Genomic DNA, 16,684 nt, shown 5'->3' with positions numbered 1-16,684 from the left:
ACCTTGCAATGCTTCCAGGTCCCCAAAGAGATCCTGCCAGCCTTCCCACCTGGGCGCATGTCCTGCCCATCTGAGCAGAGTCAGCCACAAGACAGGTATGGCAGGATGGGGCTCTACCACCTAATTTCTCATTGTGTCCATAAACTTCTCTTAAAAAAAAAAAGAGGTACCTTTGGAGATGAGAAAGCATTACTAAGCATGAAAATTTTCTTTCTCACAGTTAATTCAGGGCCCAATCCTACACAGATTCTTTCCTCTGGCTAAACTCCCAGCCACACTATAAAAAATTATCTTGCTTTCCACGCTCTGATAGCTGGGACTCTTTGCTCTGATTCTTGAATACTCAAATGTTGCTTTGTTTTAAAGTTTCATATTTGGCACAAAAGCAATACCAAATGAGGAACATAGCAGGTTTTGTCTAGTTAAAGAGAGATCTGATTTAGCAGGAAAGTAATAAACAATTCGTGGGAGGTAACATTGACTTGGAGAAAATCAGAGACTACATGTCTCCAGAGCGTTCCACACCTTCCCTCCTGCATTTAATGATATGGCCACAGAGCAGACGACACATGGGATACAAATACAAGAGGTAGCTTTATACAAACTCACACATAGCACAGACTGGCCATCAGAAACCTGGAGCTCTAAGCGAGCCAAACAGCAGGACAAACCCAACTGTGCTGAGCCTCCACCAGACTGTCACTGGAACCTTGCGTAGCTTATCTTAGAGTCAGCTCACATACCTTTAAGACAAACCCAAACTGCTGTGCTGTCATCACTGGCATCCCAAAAGCGCTTATATGGGAGTCAACTCATGCAGGCACTTCTAACACTGGGACACCTACCATTTAAGTGCTAATAAATTTTGTTAGAAAAACCAAGTTAAGAAACAAGTTTTCAGGCCTTGATTGTAAACAATAATACAGTGGATGGAACTACATGAGCCCTTGAGGACCCCCTGCAACCCAAATTATCCTGTGATCCTATGAGCTGATCCTCCTACGATACAGGAATTCTTATCTTTCATTCCCAAAATGCAACTACTGCCACAGGAAGGGCTGCCAGAGCCAGAATCACATACCAGAAAGAATCCCTTCAGACTGCCTAGTCTAGTGGGCTGGTCCTCCAAAAACTAACACAGGTGCACTTAATGCTAAGGACACATTAGAAGGTTGAGAAAAGATGCGCCAGGAAGAAAGAAATATATGTATCTTTATTACTATATAACAGCTATTTCTCAGTCTGATTTTTAAGGATGATATTGTTATATTGTTCATCATTCATACGTTCTTCCCTCTCCCCATAATTTCCAGATTCTTTAACTGATTTCAAACTTCAACCAGATGCGGCACAGAAAATAAGAGATCCCAAAGATATTATCCTCTTACAAATATAGTAACAAAGCAAAAGAGGTTCCATTAAGCAAAAGACTTCAGTATGAGGAAAACCACAGCATTAAACATCAGTAAATCTACATAGAAAAAAAACACAAAAGAAATGAGGCTTCATAAAACTTCCCTGCTTACAAAATGATTTAATTAAAACCAGGCAAAGTCAGGAGCAATTAGATCCCACTTCCAGTGGGATTGTCACTAGGTGATTTTTCATGCTTAAGTTCAAAGAATAATACAAGAAAAGCTTCCAAGAAAACTTCAAGGAATAATCCCACAAAGAAGACACAAAGAGTGTGTGTACTTTTAGCTGAGAAACTAACAGGCAGGTGAAGCTGGTGTTGGTGTGGGACCTGAGGGGCTGATTAATACTTCTTTCAGCATCAAGAGAACAACAGAACTCCACTGAACCATTTAGAGCCTCTGCTCATATCACCAAGATTGCCAAAAGTCAAGATGCCAGTAAACCCACCACTGCAACAAGCCTCCAGTTCAGGCAACAATCCTCGGGCAGGAGTCACCACAACAGGGAAAGGAAGGATTCTCCCCTACTCAACCAGCTGCCTGCTAAACTCAAGGGGAGCTGGATCACACATGCATATGAGCCACTGCTAATTCTAATCCAGAGATAACAGGCACATGATCCTCAGGCACAGCAGGAACAGTCTCTGTAAGTCACTTTGGGATTTCCGAGGACCAAAACCAGTACGCTTCAAATATGTGTTTATTCACAGTGTTATAGCAGTTTCAGGCACAGTATCATACCTGTTCTACCACACAAAGGACTGAAATTAACTTTCCCTACCACTGTGCATAATCCCGTTATTCTGTATTGTATAAAAACTGCTCAAAATCATCACAAGATGTATCCTAAAACCAAACAGATGTCTTGTCCTTATCTATTCTTCTCCAAGAGTTTTCCAGTCCCTCAATGTTCTTGCTGCAGGCAACTTTCATCTCACATCCAGCCTAAATTTACCCACAGCCAGTTTATACCCATTCGTTCTTGCACTAACCTTGCCCTTTAGCTCTTAATAGTTCTTTCCCCTCCCTGATGTTCACCCCTCTGATGTATTTATAGACAGCAGTCATATTCCCTCTCAGCCTTCATACTGTAAACTAAACAAGCGAAACTTTTAATCTCCTCTGGTCAGCCAGGCTCTCCAATCCCCTAAACACCACACTAGCCCTTCCCTGCACCTGTTCCAGCTTGAATTCCTTCCTTGCAGACAGGCAACTAGAATTGTACAACACATGCCACAGAAGGGCCCAACAAGGCGCTGTACAATAGCATTAGTACACCCTTATCCCCACAGAAATAAATCCCCAATAATCTGTCTTTTCCACCGATGCATCAGCTGTGGCTCTCAGCCTGCAGTCAAGTTACAGACCCAAGGTTTCCCGAGAGCTAGCAAACTGTGTTAGACCTCTGAATAAACCCTAGTGACAAGCACTGAAGTGCTGCAACTGAAACACTACACCAGCATTAAAGGAATAGCTTTATCCTCTCAATTTAGTAACCACAATGGTTCAGTCTGTTGTGTGTTGACCAGACTCTCAGTCCCAGCCGAGAGCCTGTTTGGCCTTGCCGATGCCAAGGCGGCCACACTACCAAACACTTAAGAGAAACGTCTCTAAAGAAAAAAATAGCCATCAACAACACTCTTGCCCTGAGACAGTCCCAGCACTAAAATCCAATGGGAATGTAATATAAATCTGGTCAGAAAACAAAGTCAGGGTCTCAAATCTCCACGAGCCAGAAGGACGTGGAAGGGATGCATTTGCTTTATACCCCATTTTTCTTGTCATCTCTCACAATCCACTACCAGCCAACAAGAGACAGGACACCAAGTCAGACAGACTTTGTGTGCGCCACTATGAAAACAAATTTCTGTCCTATTTATTTCAACATTGGGTCTCCACTCTTCACACTCCCTTGGGATCCTGTACGTTCTCACTATTTACATTGGATTTCTTAATACGTTGGTAAACAACTGAAAGATACTGTTGTCTCCTACACTCAGGCTCACAAACTTTTTGTTTGTTTTATTCAACCAGCATCACATCCACATTGTGTATAAAACACTAAGTATTACTATTCCACTACAGTCCCTCCCACCCCAGCTGGAAGAGGACAACCGTTCCTGATACAACCACTCATTATTACCTTTTAAGTGTTAAGAAAAAGCCACAGGAAAATTACAGCAGTACATTTTTTCCTGTTCTGAATATGGAGGACTGAAGCTAGTATTAAATTTGATCTACCCCAGCTACTACAGATCTCCTGTTCTGCAGTGCATCTTCTATGGCATTCCCCATCCTGCTGATACCAAATAAATAAGAGCTGTACCATAATCTGATCAAATAACCACACAGAGTGGTAAGTGTTAGAAAGGCAGGCCCAGATATTACAGCCACAGAAAAAAAAAAAAAAAGAAGTGATCAGCTGGACTTGGAGTTAACTACATTAATGCCTACAGGAAACTGGATATCCTGGAGCCAAAACTCCACTCTTTTGTAAGTTTAAGGCAGGAAAACCCACCTATTAGGAACATGCCAGCACAGGATCCTAAAAACCAAGCACTGGGCACACTCTGCAAATGCAGCTCAAGCCCAGTGGGTTGTTAGCCCTTCCTAAGATAGCTCTTCTCCCCACATGAGAGGAGCCAGAGGCCATTTTTGCCAAGATACCTTTTGCAATATGGGCATACACAACGAATAGGCTGTAGTCACAAGTCCGGATCTCAAGATTACTCTTCCTCCATAGTCCATTTCTCATACCTTTTGGGTATCAAAACTAATTCAATTAATTTTTATTAGCAGTTGCAGCTTCATGGTAAAGAGGTTTTCAGGGCTGAAACTGCTAAATTAATATTTAGCAGATATATATTACTGATCCTCACGTATCCCTCAGCATCCCAAAACTCACCAGCTAGCGGCAGCTGCTTGGAAACCCTTTACAATTCTCTTTTTTCTTCCCCAGATGGTGAAGTCTTTTTTTTCCCCCTGTGCATTAAATACTCAAACACACTTACCAAATTATCATATCAACCCATAACCATGCATGATAATTATTTCTTAAATCAGGATTTCTTCCACTGAATTTCAACCAAAATAAACACAGTACAGAGAACAAATGTATGCTTATAGTGAACAACCATTCATCAGCTTAAGTAACTCTAATAGATGCCACTTTAAACTAAGCCTGCACCATCTGTTCTACCCCTCAATTAGAGAAGATGAAAAAAATTTATTCAATACACAGTTTAAGAAAGCCAGCTAATTTATGTATGTAAGTTTTATTTCTCTTCAGCTCAGTGAAGCATGCTCTTGTAATGCTTGATATTCAGACACAGATCAGAATAGAAGGCTACTTTCTCTAACACTATTAGGAGTTTTGTCAGGGAAAATAAAGTTTCCCTGCAATATTTCACCATATAAAAAAAAATTCTCTGTAACATCTCACCATACATTTTATTTTAAAGAGTATGATGTCTCCATAAGTAACAAAATCAGCTAAGGAGCTAAACAAATCAAATCTGCAGTCCTGCACACATGAACACAAACCAACCTCAGGACACAGCCATGCACATCTCTCACCCTGACAGCCTGGGTCTACCAGCACAGCCAGGAGGCCTTCACAAGTGGAAGTGTCCTCAGCCACACAGGTCTGTTAACCATGTCCGTTCCTAACTCCCCTTTCATAGGCAAAGCCTAGTCCTGCGAGCTGCTGGGCACAGAGCCTCACCCAGACCAAGCTGCTCTGGGGCAAAGGGACACCCCATACAAGGGCAAGATCTCTCCTTGACAAGCACAGCCTGTACAGCAAGAGTAATGCAGTGCCAAAAAAACACTACTTGCCAAAGTGCAGGAAAAAAAAAAACAAAGTTTCATCCAGTTCCTTACAGCAAACCTCCACCTAGTTTCACTTCAAACTGGCCTCTCCTACCACTGCAACATGAGAAAACACTGAGTAGAACCTCTCTTCGACTTGATGGACCCTGACCTGCTTGAAGTCTGTCACCATCAAGTCTAAACTGTGTTCACTCTTGAGTGTTGCTAGCCAAAAACAGACCATCAATACCAAGGGCAATACAATACCTTCTGTGTAAGCCTCAGTTGCAACAGCACAGACCACACATCACAGGGAAGAAAAAGGTGCAAGAAACATCATCCCCCATGCTAGATGGAGGAGATGGTACAATACTCTCCTGTTGAGGAGAAGCAGGCAAGAGAAGATGACTACCAAACACCCTCAGTTCACCTCTAGGAATATCAGGCTGGTAGAAAACTACTTTAAGATCCTGGACATATTCCCTTATGCTACACCCCAAAATGACACATCAATGGCACATCATAGTCTGGGTACAGAGAAAGGCACATCAGCCACAGATGAGTCAGGAGATCCTGCGTACTTAACATCAGCATTACAAAATACTGCCATAAGCAGCTCAAAGTGAGATTGTTCATTGAGGAATTACTGATGATTTCAGCTCTCTCCCCTTGCTATAGGATTGTGAAGCTGAGAGGACATGCTGAGGCCCCTGACACTGCTGTGTTGTTTTGTTTCATGTCTCAAGACAGCTCAGTGCGGGCCTTAGTTACTGTTCAGGGATTCAAAGCTCTGCAAAACAGTGGTCTCTTTTTTGCTTAGCAGGGGAAGAAATGGAGTCAAGCAGAACCACCATTCTGAGGCAGCACAGACTGAGCAAACAAAGCACATGAGGAAATGAACAGAGGCAGGATTCCTCTTTGGTCTGCAGCATCCTGCAATACCTTCCCCAGCCCAACCTCACTAATATGCCCCACAACTCCTAGTGCCCATGAAAACAGGCTGTCTGCTCTAAGTAACTGAGCAAGAGCTCTCAAAGAGAATTCATCTTTCCACTCTGCACCATTCTTTGGTATTCCACCTACCCCTAAGTACTGCTGGGAAAACACAGACCAGGCAATGCCTGTTGGGTGCAGTTCAAGCACAGATACGCCAGTGGCCTTGCACTGGACCTTAGTGCCTTGATTCATATAACCCCCATGTTTCCTTGACTTGAAAAGTATCCTGAACTATCCAAGTGCCTTCTGTACCTAAGGCAGCTGCCTGTTATGAAGCAGGGACCAGTGACCAGGTCACAAGGCCATTTGTTAAGAGTTTCAGAGTTCTGAGTGCTATCAGAAGGGTGTTGGGTCTCACTGTTTCACACATGATGCTTTTATAGACTTGGATAGCACCAAGGAAAGGAGAAGCATCTCTTCCCCCCCCATCATTGCTTTTTTGCCACATCACTTGCAAGGGAAGATTGTACTGTCTCCAATCCCAGTGTTGAGGTCAAGGACTTCATAAAACAGTGACAGGTTAAAATAGAAACAACGTACAAAAGCCACCAAAACCTAAAAGTGTCAGTGATGGTCACGACTTACATAGCTCAAACTTGTATGCCAATGAGTGAGACAGCTTGAGCCCTCCTTCCTTGTAAAGGCATAGTAATTTCGCCATCAGTTGAGGCTCCTTTTAATCCAAACTGAACTGGATTGCCTCGGAGATGTCACTTCTCTTTGGCTCGCTGATGTTTCCCCAGTGATAACGTATAAGCACAAGTGTTTAGTTAGAAGAGTCTTAGACAGGCAGGAGCCATGAATCAACTGGATGCCCTCCCAAGATAAAGGGTTTGTTATCCAAAACCAGTCTGAGAGCACACATTTTATCTCTGAAGTGTTAGGAAATTTCAGATCATGCAGATGATCTCAATCTTCATTTTAAGCTGATACTTTTTCAAATGAAGGGAGTGAGGTGAGCACAGAAACAGACTGTGAATATAATGGCTTTTTCAACCATGACCAAACAACTGCAGTTTAGCTCTCCAGATGGCTATTCTAGGGCAGTGATACTTGGCCTTTCACTCCCAGGGTTGTTACGCTAATCCATGAACTGGATCAGATGACACCAGCTACCCTGTTCTCCCTCTCGCCACACAGAGCTGAGCTTCTGAACCCCCAACACCACAAGTCGTCAGGAAGAAAGGCAACAATAACACAGATGTAGGCACTAAAACAAAAGGAAGAGATTGGCATGCGATGGTGCACTAAACCTTGGTCAGGTACTGAAGCAAGACCTCTCTACATCACTAACCTCCAGGTAGTCGGCTTGCCCCATTCAAAGGTTCCACATCCTCCATTATACTCATTCACTGAGAAAACATCCTCCAGACACCCGAGACATGCCTCTGTTACGCCTACTAAAGCTTATTAAACACAGCAAATGCTATCTGTAGAACACGCACATTAATGAACAGTCAGCTCAGCAGCATGAGTTCTAGAACAGACTCACTGCAGTACAGAAGTGCCACCAGCCTGTTACCAGAGAATGAATACCACGGTGAACATCTTCAGTGTTTAGTTTAGCAAACAAAAGACCAGAAAGGGCATTGGAAGAGAGAGAGAACAAGTTATCCTTACAGAAGTTCTGCAAGCGAAGTGTGATGCTGGAAGTGCAAAGTACTGCATAGATCCACAACCCACATCACTTCGTAAAATCCATGCAAACAGCACATTTTGTAACTATTTCAAGTTTACTGTGCTTGGGTTACCTTTCCACTGAGAATCACGGAAGTCTAAGAGAAATCCAGTTAGCAATAAAAGGGGGAATAAGAACATGCAATGCTCTCAGAAACATCTATGTACACTACTTGTTAATGACAACAAACTAAGATTTCTCCACATGCTCAGCCAGAATGGATCCTCTGTTGAGACTGTATTGGCTTTGGTGGTTTGTTGTTTTTTCTTGCCAAAAAGCTTTGCCACAGCTGCTTGTTGACAAAAACGAAAAGAAAAATGCAGCTGTGGAGAACACATTGACCAGTACACTGCAATCTCACAACCACTTCTCAATCAAAATTTCCGTTAAAAATAGTGTAAATTGATCTGAGAGCATTCAGCTCCAGAGCACTTGCAACCTACATGGCTAGTCTCTCCTTCATTTCTACTGGAAAGAACTCCAGTACGACTCTCAGTTAATCAGCTTCAGGCTCAGCTCTCTAGGAACTTTAACTCTTAGATTTTTCTGGACTTATCAGAAAGGAATAAAGTCTCCAATTATATCCCATATAACAGCTTAAGTACCCTATACTTGTCAGAGTGCCTTGTGAGGGGACCGGGACAGGAATTTTCCAAGCCACAGCTGAGAACACCTCCCCTCTCCACAGTAGATGGGAGCGTTAGGACTTCCTCGCTAAGATCTGTAGGGAGATGAAGCAACTTGACAGAGATAACAAGGCAGTGGAGTTCCATGTCCTACCAACTCATTTGCAACACTGCCAAATCCAACAGAACATACGTACATAAACACACACTACCTTTCCTGAGCTAAGTGCAGTAGATCAATTATACTTAAGTTCCCCACAGAAAGTGGGGAAAAAAAAAGTCTAGCAAGAGGTAACAACAGTGAAAAATACTGCAGTTTTATAAACTTTTTTTCGTATGGCAGGAAATCATCAACATTGCTAACTACTGGGATGATCAAAGCATGCCACCAGCTAACAAGACACATAATGAAACCAGGACAGTACAGAGTACGAACACCAAATGTAAATACATTTATTTAAACCCCAATTACTGAATTCTTACTGCTTTTTGTTCTCAGTATCACATTGGCTATCAACTATGAAGAAATGGGTCAAGAATTGTTGATTCAGCATAATTATCAGCTTACAGAATCGTATGTTAGAAAGTCTACACTACAGCTTTCACTTGGATCAAGTAGCACTTTACATTGAAACTTCTGACTGTAATCACATTCCATCTGACAAATCTTACCTTATAATTGCTGGAATTTACCCAAGAAGTGGCCAGTCCATCAACCATTTTATCCAGCATAGTCTGATCATGTTCGAGATCAGTTGATTTCTGCTTATCTGAGAAGTAATCTATCAATTCCTGGCCAACCTGAAGTCTCTTTCCAACATCCTTCTGCAGCACCTGCGCTAAGCAGTACTCCATACTGGGCTCCATAGTGTCTTAGCAATACAGCACCAGCAAGAAAGCTAGAGGGCAGTAGGTCCGAAAAATCCCTCTATAAACGTACGCAGGAGGTCGCCTCTTTGTTCGATGAAGGTTACTGAGGGTCTGGGTTTCAAAGATGCAATTCTGAGAATGGCAACAATGCACCATGTGTGTGTGAACAGCAGCTGGCAGGATATTAAAAGTCCAATTTAAATAACTAGTAATAGATGAAGCAACGAGCTGTGCTGTACTGTTGAGTCTGCAATAATTCCCAATTCAGCAGGCCATTCTGAAAGAAATGAAAAAGAACAGTATTATAGGTTAAATTAAGACTGGAGCAAAAAAAAGATTGAAAGCATGTCACAAAATAGGTTATTCATATACAGCTGCAAAGCTGTGATAAGCTGGATACATGCAGCATTGTTCTATTTTAAGGAATCAGACAAGGTAGGTCAGGACAAAAACCTTTGGTTATTCTTTACAACAGCAGTTACCCATCAGTTCCCTAGAAGCCTTAGGGACAGTAAATCTGGAGCTTAAGTAAGAGCTGATTAGTAATCAATATTATTGCAACTACCACTGTCACCATCCAACTACAAAGGTAGAGACAAAATCCTTAAGCAGGTCACCAGGAAAACACATCTGCTTTAAGAAGTGAAAGCAGGAAGAGGTCTGGATCCTGTTTTGACTGTTGGCCTTCAGCAATCAATGCCATCAGCTGGCCGGCAGGGTACAGCACTAACACTGGGCTCCAGGAACGTAAAACAAGTAGTTTTCAAAAATTAGGTGCTCAAGCTGTTTCCAGGCTGAATCCTCTATATATCCCAACTACACATGCCCAGGAAACAGCACTGGCCTAGTGCTATAGTGTAAAGGCAGCCCAATCGACAGTGCCTGTGGTGTCCTGAGAACCAAGGCCAGGCCAAATTTTGCTGCCACTCAGAAGCACAGGATCATCTGTGAAGTAAGCTTTTGGCTTGCGTCTAAAAAGAGTGGCTATGTCTGGGGTTTGGTTATGTTCTCCAACCCTAAAAACCCTCCTGTCCAACAGGGACTCAACTGCAGCTTTTTTTTTATTTGTCCCTCCATCTGCAGCCAAACAAATCCCTCCAGGCAGCCAGGGAACAGACCCCAGGTCTGTCCTCCCCCCTCCCACAGACCAGGGCTCCCAGCATCACCATACTGCTTCCTGAAGCACTCCCTCTCACAGGTTCGCTATTTTAGGAGGGTGTGATAGAAATCCAGAGTGTCTTTTTGTTTCCTGTCTAATAATATCTAAATCTAGAAATCTGCCCTACTTTTTCCGCCAGCATAAGGAAAGCAGGTCAAGCTCAGAGCAAGGGAAGAGGCTGCGGAGCAGACACCTGGTTTAATAAACAACTGGAAGGAAGCTGGAGGCACAAGTTCACTAATTGGAAGCACTGGGGCAGCAAATCTAAATACCTTCTGTTTGAGCAAATAAGGCCTTCACAAAAGTCTTAATACAGCAAAGTGGATCTGGCAGCAGATAAGATGCACGCAAGAACCCTAGCCTGGAAACAAAAGCACACCTCACACAGCAGACTATTTCAGTTCATTATCTCACCTCCATCCTCCTTAGCCAGACTTACAAACTGCCACATCTTACCAATACCAAACACAGCATCCAGAGGCAGCACAGAGGCTTGTGGTCTTGAGCTTCCCTAACCCCACAAGCGCTGCCAGACAGGTCCCAGCTGTCTGCACTGCTATTCTTCAGGCAAGAGGAGTCACCAGAGAGCAGGTCCCTCTGTTCCAGGCAGACAGTTCAAATCCCCACTGGCTGTCGGCGATCAAAACTAGTTCTGTACATCCAGGGACTCACCTCAGCCAACTGCCTGGCAAATCCTACCATCAGCCACAATGCATTGCATGTGCCTGTAGACTAAACTCCCCCCTCACCAGCAAAACCTCCCCCTCCAGAGCCGCAAGGAAGCATTAGCTGCAACTGCACACACAGCACCTAAGGGTTTATGCTAGTGCCATGACAGCTTACTGCTTGTGACCACGACCCCAGGATGAACCGTCTAAGAACATACCAAACTCTCACCATTTTGCTTCAAGTCACTTCAAGACTGATTTGACTTCAAGTTCTAAAATCTTCAACAACACCCCAATCGATACCCTTAGAGCAACTCCTTTTTTCTTTCTAAGAGATACTGCTTCCAAACCAGCGGAAAGCCATGCCTTTTCTTATCGCTGAAGCTACAGTTTCTCACTCATTTCAGTTTAGCACCAACTCTGAAAGCAGTGCTCTGAGCTTTCCTGTGCTCAACCAAAACGGTTCATGACACGGCTCCAACTACCCATGGCAGCACAGGCAAAAAAACCAGGGTTGCTTCAAGCCATCATAAAAGCACACCAGAAGTTTTCCTCCGAGTCTCCCTGTCTGTACCTTTGAATATTGGCCCCTGCCCTGCCCTCTAGCATGGGCTGGTCTTGCTCCTTGCTGCAGGCACTGCAGTTCCGCGAACCAGTGTTAGAGTCTCTAAGCACCTAACAGAAGGGTTTTCACACAGGAGGGCAGCATTTCAGTGGACACCTTGCTAGCAGACAGCTACTGGAGAAGGGGCAGGTAAACGATACTTAGCAGCTACCACGTTCTAGCGGAAGCCTTTCAAGTTAGCTGCGTGGTTTGCTTCCGGACTCCAGAAGCTGCACACGTGTTCAAAAGGGGACTCTTCTGTTAAACTGGATAGAACATGGTGAAGAACGTCCCCTAACTGCTTTTAAAATGGAAATGTGGAACTTGCTTAAACTTGAAAATTCAGATTACAGGAGGGTGTGAATGACTTAGTTGCCACAGAACAGCCATTTTTTATTAACTTCAGACATAGACAAGTCTCAACACATCCAATAAACCATTAGCTGGCCATCCTGCCATGAGAAAGGAGCACTCAAAGTTTCAAGTCTTTCTTCTACATGGTTTTCATTTAAGAGTTTGTAAGTCTCCACCTAGAGGCACAGAAACAATCTTTTAAGCAAACTAACATAAACAAACTTCTCTTCAAGTTCCTCATTTTTTGAAAATGTGAAGAAAGGCATAGGATAAAAGTTATGGTGCACTACAGAAGAACAGATTTGTGTCATAATCTTGAAGACTATAGTCTAAAGAAGATCCACTACGCATTATGGCACCACCATCGAACACATACAGGGGAGGAGAGCCAGAAATACTTTTCAATCCTGGGGAAAACAGTAATAATAAGCCAAGAGGAAAGGCTAAAGCTGGCTTGTATCTACCAGACAACAGGTGTTTAAGTTGCATTTCTTTTTAACTAAAAAAAAAAAAAAGCTTTTCCACACATGTTAGGAAGTCTGTTGACTCCCCCTCTTCCTCACAGGAGGAAGTGGAAAAAATACCACCTGAGAAAACCAAAACCCAAGATGACAAAAAATGAACCTCCCAGGCAATGAAGCATATGGCTGCTACATCCCATCAAGCTGGAAATGAACTGGGCAGATGCTCCCCACATAACAAGCTTCGGAAAACACAAAGCCACAGTCTCGGACCCAGTGGTCCACTTCTGTTCCTGGAGAATTTAAATGCCATGGGTTTGGGGTAGCCAATGTTACAAGACACAGTTTAGGACTAGGATTTTGAGTACAACCTCTTCCCACAGAAGCACAGTCATGCAGAATTCAAAGCTAACAACTCAGCCTTACAGGTCCTGTGTTTGGAACTCCTCCAAGTTTTGAGGGGGGTTGCGAATATAGGCTCCAAAGCAAGGGTTTTCTCCAATGCTCCTCCTAAGCTTGCGGTTTACACCCAGGGAGACAGGCTAGGCTACGTCTGAGATAATGTCAACGTGTAGACAAGATAGTCTAAGAGAAAAAACCTATTCTCCCCACCATCCCAACTGTCACTGCAAAAATAAAGCTCGCTCTTTCACTAATAAGCCATCAAAATTATGTGCTTTGTAAAAGCCTCTGTCAGTAACACCTACATTTTCCATCAAGAGCTATCCAGGAGAAAGCCACTAGAGAGGTTTAAGTTTAATGCCAGCTTGGAGCTCAAAATAATTAATTTAAAGGAGAAAGATGACAAAGACTGAACAGCCCAAGGTTACTCAGCCTAGATACTACCACCACAACACTATAAACTGTCTCAGCATGTAGAATAGGTCTATCCGAACAGTAATACAGAAATACTTTTTAGCTAAGATGCTGTGGCAACATTAAACTGCATACATAAGTCAGTGAACTTTTTTCAGTGCTTAGGAGAACCTCACTGACCTCAGACTACATGAAACTCCATTATTCACAATTCTCAAGTAAGGCTTTATCTTAGGATAACTTTACGGGAAATTTTAAATCTTCTTCCTCTTGCAACGAGGAAGGAAACCTGAAGCATGTAAAGAATGCACTACTACTTTCCTGGGGTCTTGTCTATACTTGGGAGCTCTTCCAACATAACTATTCAACTTTAAAAATTATGCCCCACTCTCTCCTGCTCTAGTCCACAGGCTGAGTTATCTTTGTCACTTTTCTCTGCCATCTTCATTTGCCAACAAACCAGTGGAGTCCTCAACCTTCCCAGTCAACTACTCTAACACAGCTAACTCAAGACACAAACTTGCAGAGACAAAATATTGCTGCAACTCATTATCACTGTAGGCAAGAGCCAGTGCCACTGGTCTTTCTAGTCACCTTCTTTAAGGGACCTCTGTACCTACTTCCAGCCAATAACCTTAACTTGTAAACAACTTGCAAAAGTGACACCACTTCTCTGGTGTCCTTTTTTGTGTATGTGGTTAGCTACAACCCAGCAGCTGTAGAAATAACACAGCAATACAGTTGTACCAATAAGCCTCCCTCTTCACAGGTCTCAGGACCTAACTGCATGCAAACTTCAGTTTAAAATTAATTCAAGGTACATTAGACAGACACTTCCTTGAACCTTGACTTTCCACAACAAAGAACTCCTCTCCCTACTTCAAGAGATCTCCACCCTAGGCAAATGCAGCAATTTTTCAAATATAAAAGGTACCAGGCATCAAACCTGCAGTAGTTCACTGCTACTGGAAGGTGGGCAGTGTAAATACTTAACTATTGGGCTTGCCAGCCAAGCCACCTTGGGCAAGAGGTTCAGAGCAATTAGAACAGCACCTAGAAATCACGTCCTCCAAAGACTAGATGGAGATCTCATGAGCAAAGCAGTGTCAAACTGCAGCTCTGCAGTAAGGGTGAGAACTCTTAGTCCTTTGTCCACTCGTTCTCCTCTATTTTTGCTTCAACCTGTACAGCTATTCCCTGCCCAGAGGAAATTTGGTATCAGGCCTTTACAAAGTATGACACTCACTAAGCACTCAAACCTACTCTTCCCTCCATGTGCAAGTAGCAGTGGACAAAGCAGCTGTACTGACAGTCTCCAAGCTCAAAGTATTCTTAGTTGTTCAAACCCTTCGAGAGAATGAGATGACAAGTAAAACATCGAGTGTCCTACTTGAAGAAGAAAGCAACCCTTTTCTGGAGCCAAAGGCAGTTTGCAGGAGACACCCACCCAGCAACTGACAGATGGGCTCTCCCTTTTGTTCACCTGTCTCCATAAGTAGGCAATAATGTTTCTTTAGTGCCCGGGAACATTGCTCAATCACTGTGATTGTTTTAAATCAGTAATTAGTGTTGCCTTGTAGTTGAGCCTGCCCCTAATCCAAAGATGATATCTTAGATTTCCAGCCTGACAACTCATGCTTTTCTAATGAGGAGAAGGGACAGCCCCGTGCTTATCTCAATGTACTAAGTGCCTCTGACTGCACCTTATGCAGAGACTCCTTCCACACCCCCTGTACAGTAACTTTAACTGTCTCCAGACAAAGTAGCCACCACACCTCTAGTACTCGCCAGGACAGCCTTGTTGACAAGCAAAGCACTGCCCATGCCACTTCCCTGCTGGAAGCATTATTAGGTCTTCAGTGGAGGGTTTCTTCCTCCTAACACTAAGGAAGTGTTTGTGAACTGCCTACTGCTGCGGGCAGTTCACCCTCAGAACCACGAAGAAGTCTGGCTGAAGGCTTCCTAGGACTCTGCTAAATATCAGCTGTTCTTCAGACTTGCTTGGAGTCTATTAAGGGGTTCATGTTTAAAGTACAGACAGAAACAAATTAAACCAGGGCACAACTTCACTGCCATGAAGAAAACTGAGGCAGATTTCTAGAGTGAAGACGGCTGAAAGATTTCCAGGGCTTAAGCTAACTAAGGCCTTCTAGCCTTCACACAATCCTCCTAGGACAGATGCTAGCTGTGAAAGTTGCATTACTCTACCCTGGGTAAGATGAGAGATAAGCTTCACATAACAGGAATTCTTATGCCTCCGCTAAAGGTTTGCATTGCTGCCTCAGTAACTGAACACCTCATAGAGAACTAACGATTTCAGCAAGGCATCAATCTTCCAAAAATCTCAACAGTAACAAAGCTGCAGCAAATCAAGACAACTTGCAGGTCACTTCAATGTGACCCCAATACTCTACACTAATGGAACCACTTTGCAGAGTGGGAATAACCCTTCAAGAGAAGGGTAGAAAATTAGACGATGTTTAACATCCTTTGTTTTCCTAATACAACCCTTCTCCGAAATTAGTTTGGTTTTAACTTTGTCTGAGACCAAGGACAAGTCTACAATGAGCTTTCAAGGTCTCCTTCCTTTTTAACAGTTTGAGCGCCGAGATGCAGATCAAAATCCTACACCGTTAGGAGCTGCTCTGTGTGACTCCCTTCTGTAGGCATCTCAGGTCATGGTTCCAAGGTATCACACTACAAGCAATTTATTAGGGGCCTACTAGATGTCGAGGGGTGGGGGGCGAGAGAAGAACCAACCCTATCCTCATGACCCTTTACCACTTTACTGACAATTAGAGTAGGGTGGCCCTTCACTAGCCAGACTGCTAGCAGGATGAGTGGCTTCACAGCAGGTATCTGAATCTTGTAAACTCTATTTGTATCACAAGAGATTAAGTCCCTTGGGCTAAGATCACTATTTAGCTGGTCCTGAAGAGGGAAAGCACCTCTTAGTGTTCATCAGTTGAAGAAAAAAGGTGGGAGAATACCAAAGACCTCCTATTTTACAGACAGGAATGGGGTAGAAATTCAGTCCATCCCCAGAGCCACTGCAAAGCAAGTCTCCAGTGGCAGTGGGAACTGAAGGCAAGATCACATGTTGGGGAAAGAAAAAACCCATACCACCACATGCTGGTACAAGATCAGGATAATCTAGTTTTAAAGACATCAGTGGGTTTGATATAAATTCCATACTCACCTAATCCTCCAGGACCCTGTTATCCCTA

General features: G+C 43.4%; 1 protein-coding gene across 10 annotated transcripts in view; it reads right to left on the bottom strand.

The window, feature by feature from the left end:
• CLASP1 (cytoplasmic linker associated protein 1) overlaps positions 1–16,684 on the bottom strand; it is a 184,794-nt gene that overhangs the window by 163,384 nt on the left and 4,726 nt on the right. For all 10 annotated transcript variants that reach the window (XM_054209897.1, XM_054209909.1, XM_054209899.1 and 7 more), the window contains one exon: positions 9,198–9,672. In XM_054209897.1, coding sequence (XP_054065872.1) covers positions 9,198–9,392 — 195 coding nt within the window. In that variant the 5' untranslated portion in view covers positions 9,393–9,672. Of the gene's footprint in view, positions 1–9,197; positions 9,673–16,684 lie in introns of those variants that run through there.

This window comes from Rissa tridactyla, chromosome 7, assembly GCF_028500815.1.
Source record: "Rissa tridactyla isolate bRisTri1 chromosome 7, bRisTri1.patW.cur.20221130, whole genome shotgun sequence".
NCBI classification, from domain to species: Eukaryota; Metazoa; Chordata; class Aves; order Charadriiformes; family Laridae; genus Rissa; species Rissa tridactyla.
This window is presented reverse-complemented; position numbering and strand designations above follow the sequence as displayed.